Source organism: Mobula birostris, unplaced genomic scaffold (assembly GCF_030028105.1).
Source record: "Mobula birostris isolate sMobBir1 unplaced genomic scaffold, sMobBir1.hap1 scaffold_912, whole genome shotgun sequence".
NCBI classification, from domain to species: domain Eukaryota; kingdom Metazoa; phylum Chordata; class Chondrichthyes; order Myliobatiformes; family Myliobatidae; genus Mobula; species Mobula birostris.
Window position 1 is genome coordinate 147334 of NW_027278629.1, and position 9464 is coordinate 156797.

At 60.4% G+C, this 9464-nt stretch overlaps 1 protein-coding gene across 1 annotated transcript; it reads left to right on the forward strand.

Annotated features, from left to right (window-relative positions):
- The first annotated feature begins 362 nt into the window (after positions 1 to 362).
- LOC140193836 (fat storage-inducing transmembrane protein 1-like) lies at positions 363 to 3916 on the forward strand. The gene is made up of 2 exons (XM_072250990.1): positions 363 to 860; positions 2187 to 3916. Exons 1-2 carry the CDS (start codon positions 622 to 624, stop codon positions 3262 to 3264), a joined length of 1317 nt encoding a protein of 438 aa, XP_072107091.1. The 5' UTR covers positions 363 to 621; the 3' UTR covers positions 3265 to 3916.
- The last annotated feature ends 5548 nt before the right edge of the window (positions 3917 to 9464 follow it).

Sequence of the window (9464 nt, forward strand, 5' to 3'; positions counted from 1 at the left end):
GAGGGATCTGGGATGAAGGTGGGAGTTTGGGACTGAGAGAGAGAGATGGACGCCCATGACGAAATTGCGGACCAGAGTCGATGGGCCAAAGGGCCTAATTCTGCTCCTCTATCTGATGGTTTTATGGAGTATGGTGGGGTGGGGGCAGGGGCGGGGGCTCTAGCGGGATATTGAACGCCCCAGTGAAGATCCCGATGTTTGAACGAGAGGATGGGTCTGTTTGGCCTCCCCCCACCCCCGGCTGTTCTCCCTGCTCTCCGCAGTCCTTCCACCCTCAAACCCCTCACCTCCCTCACTCGCAACCTATCGGGGGAAGGGGTGGAACTCGAGTGGGGCGCGCTCTCTCTCTCTCTCTCTCTCTCCCCTCCCTCCCGTGTCCCGGGCAGAGTTCCCACCCCCTCCACGTCCCGGGAGGACGACAACAGCTGCCGGGCCTGCAGCTGCTATTTTGGGCTGCAGTCTGCGGCCAGCCGGAGCTGCTGGACGGGCCTAGCAGTGACAGGGCAACGGAGGCTGGTGGAGAGTGAGGGGGAAACAGAGGGAGGCCAGACAGGGCCAGGAGAGACTGGAGAGAAAGGGTCAGGGGAGAGAGGGTAACTGGGCTTTGAGAGGGTCCTGGCAATGTGGGAGGGCAAATGGCCGGCCCGGCTCTGGCCGCTCCCAGGACTGTCCACAGCTGCCAGGGTGCTGGGCGCAGCCCTGGTGGTGGGCACCGACCATCTGGCAAACTTCCTGGGGCACCCGTGGGTGCTGTCGCACTACCACCTCTGGCTGGCCGCCCTGGTTGTCTTCGGGCCGCTACTGCAGTTTCACATCAGCCCGCGGATCATCTTCGCCAACAGGAACAATTACTTCTACGTGTGAGTCTTCCCCCCGTTCAACCCCTTATCCCACCTCCCACCCCCAGCCCGCCTGACCTGTGTAATCCTCACCCCCCAGCCCATCTGACCTGTGCTATCGTCACCCAGCCCCAGCCCATCTGACCTGTGATATCCTCACCCCCAGTCTGTCTGACCTGTGATATCGTCACCCCCCAGCTCGTCTGACCTGTGTAATCCTCACCCCCCAGCCCATCTGACCTGTGCTATCCTCACCCCCCAGTCTGTCTGACCTGTGCTATCATCCCCCCCAGTGTCTGACCTGTGATATCGTCACCCCCTAGTCTGTCTGACCTGTGTAATCCTCACCCCCCAGCCCGTCTGACCTGTGTAATCCTCACCCCCCAGCCCGTCTGACCTGTGCTATCGTCACCCCCCAGCCCGTCTGAACTGTGTAATCCTCACCCCCCCAGCCCGTCTGACCTGTGTAATCCTCACCCCCCCAGCCCGTCTGACCTGTGCTATCGTCACCCCCCAGCCCGTCTGACCTGTGTAATCCTCACCCCCCCAGCCCGTCTGACCTGTGTAATCCTCACCCCCCCAGCCCGTCTGACCTGTGTAATCCTCATCCCCCAGCCCGTCTGACCTGTGCTATCGTCACCCCCCAGCCCGTCTGACCTGTGTAATCCTCACCCCCCCAGCCCGTCTGACCTGTGTAACCCTCACCCCCCCAGCCCGTCTGACCTGTGCTATCGTCACCCACCCCCAGCCCATCTGACCTGTGCTATCCTCACCCCCCCAGTCTGTCTGACCTGTGTAATCCTCACCCCCCCCAGTCTGTCTGACCTGTGATATCCTCACCCCCCAGTCTGTCTGACCTGTGTAATCCTCACCCCCCCCAGTCTGTCTGACCTGTGATATCCTCACCCCCCAGCCCGTCTGACCTGTGATATCCTCACCCCCCAGTCCACCTGACCTGTGATATCCTCACCCCCCAGCCCGTCTGACCTGTGCTATCCTCACCCCCCAGTCTGTCTGACCTGTGCTATCCTCACCCCCCAGCCCATCTGACCTGTGCTATCCTCACCCCACCCCCGGCCCGTCTGACCTGTGATATCGTCACCCCCCCGGCCCGTCTGACCTGTGATATCCTCACCCACCCTCAGCCCGTCTGACCTGTATTTTCACCCTCGGCCCCTGCAAACCCTTCCCTCTTACTGAAGCTAAACTCTTGAAACCTTTGCTGCCTCATCTAATTCAACCCATTGTCTCTTTTCTCTCTCCTGTCCCCTTCTCCATTCAACCCCTCTTCCTCCTTCCTTCTCCCTGTACTTCCCCTCCTTTCCCACACACACCCCACCGTCACAGCCGCTTCGTGGACTCGGCCTGGGGCTGGACGCTGTTGCTGTCGGCCGGGTTCCTGCTGCCGCTGTCAGTGCTGAGCCGGGAGAGAGGCCGGGCAGCTCCGTCCCCGCGGCCCCTGCTGCGCCTGGGCCTGGCCAGCGGCCTGCAGCTGGTCTGCCTGCGGGCTTTCAGCCTGCTGCGCGACGCCAGCGGTACCTGCCTGGCGCCGGCCGAGGGCGGCCTGCTGCTGCTCCTGCCGGAGGCCGAGGCCGGGGCCTTGGGCCAGGCGGCCTGCCTCTCCCAGCCAGGCCGCCAGTGGCGCGGCTACGCCGTCTCGACACCCTGCTTCCTGCTGAGCTACAGCTCGCTGGTGCTGGCCGAGGAGCTGGCCCCGTTCCGGGCCTACCTGCGAGCTGGGCGCCCGGCGCCGGCCCCCCTCCGGCTCCTCTTCCTGCTGGCCGCCACCCTGCTAGGCCTGTGGAGCGGCCTGCTCGTCCTCTCCGCTGCCCTCTTCCACCGCTACTCGGAGAAGCTGGCGGGCGCTGGCGCCGCTCAGCTCTGCTGGCGGCTCACCTACCGCCTGTGGTACCCTTGGCTCTGGGGGCCGGGCCCACCCGGGCAAGGCCTGGGGCTGGAGCTGGAGACCAGGCCGAGGAGGGGCTCGGAGGAGAAGTGCCCTGGGAGCTGGGGACAGGATGAGTGGTGTCCCGGGGTGCGGAGGGTCTCTGGAGACTGGAGTCCGGCAGCCTGGAGTTCAGGAGGGGAGACAGCCCCCTGGTCCTGGGGTCCGGGTGCAGGGAAGGGCCCGGGTGATAGGGGTCCTGGAGGGGCACGGATGACAGGGAGCTGGGGGCCGGGGCCGTGGTCCTTGGGCCCAGGGAGGGACAGGGCCCCTGGGGACTGGGATCCTGGGTCTGAGCGGATTCCGTGCGCCTGGGTTCCCGGAAGGGAGAGGGTCCTAGCGGACCGTGGTCTCAGAGGGGACTGGGGAGCAGGGCCTGGGCCTGGGCCCAGATACAGACAGGTGGGCCGCAGGTGCGTCTGCGGGGCGCTGCAGAGCAGGTGGGATCCGGCCTCGGAGACCATGTGCTATCGGGAGTGAGGGGAGGGGAGGAGAGGGAACAGGATTTTTAACCCCCTCTCTCCCTCGGGATCGACAAGCTGCCAAACCCTGTGATACCGGGAGTTTGGGGGGGGAGAGGAGGCGTGGACCAGCATCACAGGGCCTTGGACTCTGACACGCGGGAGGCTGCAGAACTTGGACGATGGGGACCCCCGGATCTCGGCAGCAGACCCTTGTGAGTCGGATGTGGACACTGGATCACAGCGGCCCACACATCAGAACCCAGGGACATCTGAAAGGCTTGGGCCTCAGACACAACCCCAGAGGCAACTAGAGACTGGACCACAGGGGTCGTCCAACCCAAAGCGAGCCCAGACATGGGACTGAGAGATCCACAGGAGGCCACAGCCCCAGACGTGGGACGCAGGCACCCACAGATCTCCAGTGGACCCCAGGGAACGAGTTACCCTAACATGTAGCCGGGGGAGGCTTCAAACTCTGGACACAAGAACCCTGAAACTCAACGAGCAGCCAAGCGAAGTCCCTCCCGAGGACAGAGGGCTCCACCCGTTCCAACACCTCCCTCGCCCAGCTGGAACAGACAAGGAGGTGGACGCGGAGCAAAAACCTGTTCCCCACCTGCCCAGCAGAACCGAAGCACGCAATGTACCGAAATTAAAGCTGGGATCGACCTGTTACTGCCTGGTGTTTGTGCTGGGGCAAGGGGGGGGTCTGTGGCTGAGGGCAAGGGAGCTGCTGAGGGCGAGGGGGGGTGCCGAGGGCGAGGGGAGTGCTGAGTGTGAGGGAGTGCTGAGGGTGAGGGCGGGGGAATTGTTGCTGGGGGCGGGAGGGTTGTTGAGGCCGAGGAGGTGGCTGAGGGCAAAACGGAGGGTGCTGAGGGTGAGGGAAGATCTGCAGCTGAGGGCGGAGGGTGTTGAGACCGAGGGGGTGGCTGAGGGAAAAGGGGAGGGTGCTGAGGGTGAGGGAAGATCTGCAGCTGAGGGCGGGAGGGTTGTTGAGGGTGACGGGGTGCTGAGGGAGAAAGGGGGAATTGCTGGAGAGTGAGGGTTGTTGAGGGCGAGGGAGTTAAGAGAGTGACAGGTGGTTATTGAGGGAGAGAGGGGAATAGTGGGTGAGAGGGTTGTTGAGGGAGAGAGGGGGGTTGCAGCGGAGTGTGAGGTGGGATTTTGCAGGCAAGAGGGGGTTGTTGAGGGCAAAGGAGAGGTTGCTGAGGGTGAGGGGGTTGTTGAAGATGGGGAGGGTTGTTGAGGGAGAGGGGCGGTTGTTGGGGGTAAAGGGAGGTTGCAGAGGGTGCGAGTGTTGTTCGGGGATAGAGGGAGTTGTTGAGGATGAGTGGGTTTGTTGAAGGTGAGTGGTATTGTGGGCGAGGGGGGGTTGTTACTCAGGGCGAGGGGGGTTTGTTACTCAGGGCCGGGGGGATCGTTACTCAGGGCGAAGGGGGATCGTTACTCAGGGCGAGGGGGGATCGTTACTCAGGGCGAAGGGGAATCATTACTCTGGGTGAAGGGGGATCGTTACTCAGGGCGAGGGGGATAGTTACTCAGGGCGAGGGGGTTCGTTACTCTGGGTGAGGGGGGATCGTTACTCAGGGCGAGGGGGATCGTTACTCAGTGTGACGGGATCGTTACTCAGGGCGAGGGGGTTCGTTACTCTGGGTGAGGGGGGATCATTACTCAGGGCGAGGGGGATCGTTACTCAGTGTGACGGGGATCGTTACTCAGGGCGAGGGGGGATCGTTACTCAGGGCCGGGGGGGATCGTTACTCAGGGCGAGGAGGTATTGTTACTCAGTGTGATGGGGATCGTTACTCAGGGTGTGGGGGGTTCGTTAGTCAGGGCGAGGGGGGATCGTTACTAAGGGCGAGGGGGATCTTTACTCAGGGCGAGGGGGGATCGTTATTCTGAGTGAGGGGGGATGTTGTGGGCGAGGGGGATCGTTACTCAGGGTGAGGGGGGATCGTTAGAGCAAGGGGGGATCTTTACTCAGAGCCGGGGGGATCGTTATTCAGGGTGAGGGGGGATCGTTACTCAGGGCGAGGGGGGATGCTGTGGGTGAGGGGTATCGTTACTCAGGGCGAGGGGGGATCGTTACTAAGGGCGAGGGGGATCTTTACTCAGGGCGAGGGGGGATCGTTATTCTGAGTGAGGGGGGATGTTGTGGGCGAGGGGGATCGTTACTCAGGGTGAGGGGGGATCGTTAGAGCGAGGGGGGATCTTTACTCAGAGCCGGGGGGATCGTTATTCAGGGTGAGGGGGGATCGTTACTCAGGGCCAGGGGGGATTGTTACTCAGAGCTGGGGGGATCGTTAGTCAGGGTGAGGAGGTTCGTTACTCAGTGCCGGGGGTTTGTTACTCAGGGCGAGGGGGGATCGTTACTCAGGGCCGGGGGGATCGTTACTCAGTGCCAGGGGTTCGTTACTCAGGGCGAGGGGGTATCGTTATTCTGGGTGAGGGGGGATGTTGTGGGCGAGGGGGATCGTTACTCAGGGCGAGGGGGGATGTTACTCAGAGCCGGGGGGATCGTTACTCAGGGCGAGGGGTGTGTGAGAGTGTGGGGTGCGAGTGGAGCTGGTCAGGGACTGAGACACGCTACTACTTGTGAGGATCAATGTAGGTGACCCTGTCAGTGTGAGGTACCAAGCCACTCTCAGCAGTAAATCGGTGTCACGGGAGCTGGGGATCGGGGCACGGCCAGGGTGTGTGTAGTTGCTCGGGTGGGAGTCACTATCAAGGAGATTTGTGGGTGGGAGTGGAGATGGGCCAGTTTGCAGTGGCAGAGAAGGTTGGCAGTTGGGACCCAATGTTTTGAGGGGCAGGATCAAGTGTCTCATTTCCAAGAGTGGAGACAGTGAGGGATTACGGAGAGATCGAGGGTTGTTAGGGAAGGAGAGGGGTGGTAGGTGTGGATTATTAGGGAGAAAGGCAGAGGAGTGATTTGAGGGGGAGGGTGATGTTGGGAGGGGACTGGTATGGTGGAAGGGTGTTGTCGGGAGGGGAGTGATATGGGGAAAGGAGTGATATGAGGGGGAGGGTGATGTTGGGAGGGTGGTGGTAGTATGGGAGAGTGGTATGGAGGGAGGGGAGTGGTAAGGAGTTGTTCTCGAGGGGAGTGGCAGGGAGGGGAGTGGTATGGGGGAGGGTGGTGGTAGTATGGGGGGAGGGTGTTGTCAGGGAGGGGAGTGGTAGGGAGGGGAGTGGTATGGGGGGAGGGTGATGTCGGGAGGGGAGTGGTATGGGGGAGGGTGGTGGTAGTATGAGGGGAGGGTGTTGTCAGGGAGGGGAGTGGTATGGGGGGAGGGTGATGTCGGGAGGGGAGTGGTATGGGGGAGGGTGGTGGTAGTATGGGGGGAGGGTGTTGTCAGGGAGGGGAGTGGTAGGGAGGGGAGTGGTATGGGGGGAGGGTGATGTCGGGAGGGGAGTGGTATGGGGGAGGGTGGTGGTAGTATGAGGGGAGGGTGTTGTCAGGGAGGGGAGTGGTATGGGGGGAGGGTGATGTCGGGAGGGGAGTGGTATGGGGGAGGGTGGTGGTAGTATGAGGGGAGGGTGTTGTCAGGGAGGGGAGTGGTATGGGGGGAGGGTGATGTCGGGAGGGGAGTGGTATGGGGGAGGGTGGTGGTAGTATGGGGGGAGGGTGTTGTCAGGGAGGGGAGTGGTAGGGAGGGGAGTGGTATGGGGGGAGGGTGATGTCGGGAGGGGAGTGGTATGGGGGAGGGTGGTGGTAGTATGAGGGGAGGGTGTTGTCAGGGAGGGGAGTGGTATGGGGGGAGGGTGATGTCGGGAGGGGAGTGGTATGGGGGAGGGTGGTGGTAGTATGAGGGGAGGGTGTTGTCAGGGAGGGGAGTGGTATGGGGGGAGGGTGATGTCGGGAGGGGAGTGGTATGGGGGAGGGTGGTGGTAGTATGGGGGGAGGGTGTTGTCAGGGAGGGGAGTGGTATGGGGGGAGGGTGATGTCGGGAGGGGAGTGGTATGGGGGAGGGTGGTGGTAGTATGAGGGGAGGGTGTTGTCAGGGAGGGGAGTGGTATGGGGGGAGGGTGATGTCGGGAGGGGAGTGGTATGGGGGAGGGTGGTGGTAGTATGGGGGAGGGTGTTGTCAGGAGGGTGGTGGGAGGAGGGTGGTGGGGGGATGGTGATGTTGGCAGGGTGTGGTTGGGAGGGGAGTGGTATGGGGGTAGGGTGTTGTCAGGAGGGGAGTTGTATGGGGGAGGGTGTTGTCAGGAAGGGAGTGGTATGGGGGGGTGGTATGGGGGGAGGGTGATGGCGGGAGGGTGGTGGCAGGGAGGTATTGTGCCACTTGGGCTGCCCCCACCCACCCCATCCTCTCTTGCACACTCTCCCCTCTCACCACTCCTCCCACATCACCCACTCACTTTATGCCCCCCCCAATCAGATGCTCAGTCAGTGGAGAGGATTTTCCGGCCATCCCTCCCCCTGGTCCCTGGTCTCCTGGTTCTGATATTTTGGTCCGGGATTCCAGCTCCCGTTGGCTGCTCTGGAGTGAAGGCGACAGAATTCCATCCCAAAAATAGCAGAGAGGTCAGAGGGGGAGGGAGAGGGGCGAGGGGGCGAGGGAGATGCAAGGGCAGGAAGGGTTCTGAAGAGGTGAAGGGAGAGGGGAGGTGAAGATGCAGAGGAAGAGGTAGGAGGGAGAGAGTGAAGAGAAATGGAGAGGAGGAGGGAAGGTGAAGAGATGGATGAAGGGGATGGTAAGGAGAGAGGAGGAGAGATGGAGGGCGAGGACAGGAGGAGAAATGGGGAGGAGAAGAGGAGGGATGGAAGGAGGGGAAGTGGAGGGATAGAGGGGGAAGAGAGGAGGGCAGATGGAGGGAGGGGAGAACAAATGGAGGAATCCAACAAAGATAAACCTAGAGCGTTTATTAACAAGTTAAGTCCATAGTACCCTCACCCAGGGGCGGGTATATTTGACCCACAGTAGACAGCATGGGGGGAGAGGATGTGGCAGAACAGAGGGGATGGGGACCATCCCCTCCCTCAGTAGATCAGCGCCTTTGAGTCGCCTCGAGGTTTCTTGATCTTGTCGAAGTTCTTGCTGATGAGGTCGTAGAGCAGAGCCTGGGAAGGCGGGGGTGGGTGGGTGGAATATTACAGGGAAGGGGATCAGTAATCCATCACCTTTCCGCAACCCCCCCCAAAAGTATCTCACCCCTCCAACCCAACCCACCACACCAGTCCCAACCTCTTCCCTCCCCTCTTCAGCATCACAAGAACAAGGGCGATGTGCCCTTTGGCTAATCACACACCCGCCTACACTGATCCTTGTGGTAGGGAGTTACTGAAGGGAATTCTGAGGGATAAGGCCTACAAGCATCTGGAAAGATAGGGGCTGGTCAGAGACAGTCAGCCCAACACTATGTGTGGGGGGCAATCATGGGTCGAGCATCTGAATGTGGATTACTGAAGAAGTGACCAAGAGGGTCGACAAGGGCAGGGCGGTGGACGCGATGGACTTCTACACGGAAATATCGTACAAAAAGTGGATGATAGTGCCGAAGACGAGGCAGCTGGTTTACAAACAGAGGCAATGCATAGTGAGCAGAGGCTGTTGACAGGGCAAGTGAGTTGCAACACCAGAGCCAGACAAAATTGAAAAGGGTGAACACAGGAATGAAGGTGTTGTATTTGAATGTGCACAGTATACGGAATAGGCTAAATAAACTTGTAGCAGCTGCAGGCTGGCATGTATGTCATTGTGGGCATCACTGAATCGTGGCTGAAAGAAGATTATAGCTGGAAGTTCCAGGTCCAAGGACACACATTGCATCGAAAGGACAGGCAGATAGAGGGGGTGGGGTTGCTCTGTGAGTAAAAGTGAAATCAAATCCTTAGAAAGAGGTGACATAGGGTCGGAAAGTGTTGAAGATTCGTGGATAGAGCTAAGGAACTGCAAGGGTAAAAAGACCCTGGCGGGAGTTGAATACAGACCCCCAAAACAGTAGCAAGGATGTGGCCTACAAATTACAACAGGAGATAGGAAGTGCATGCCAAAACAGCAGTGTTACAATAGTCTTGGAGATATCAATACGCAGGAAGATTGGGAAAATCAGGTTGGTACTGGATTTAGGGATGGGGCATTTCTACAGTGCCTAAGAGATGGTTTTTTAGAGCAGCTTGTGGTTAAGTCCACTAGAGAATCTGCCATTCTGGACTGGGTGTTGTGCAATGAACTGGAATTGATTAGAGAGCTTAAGGTAGAAGAATAC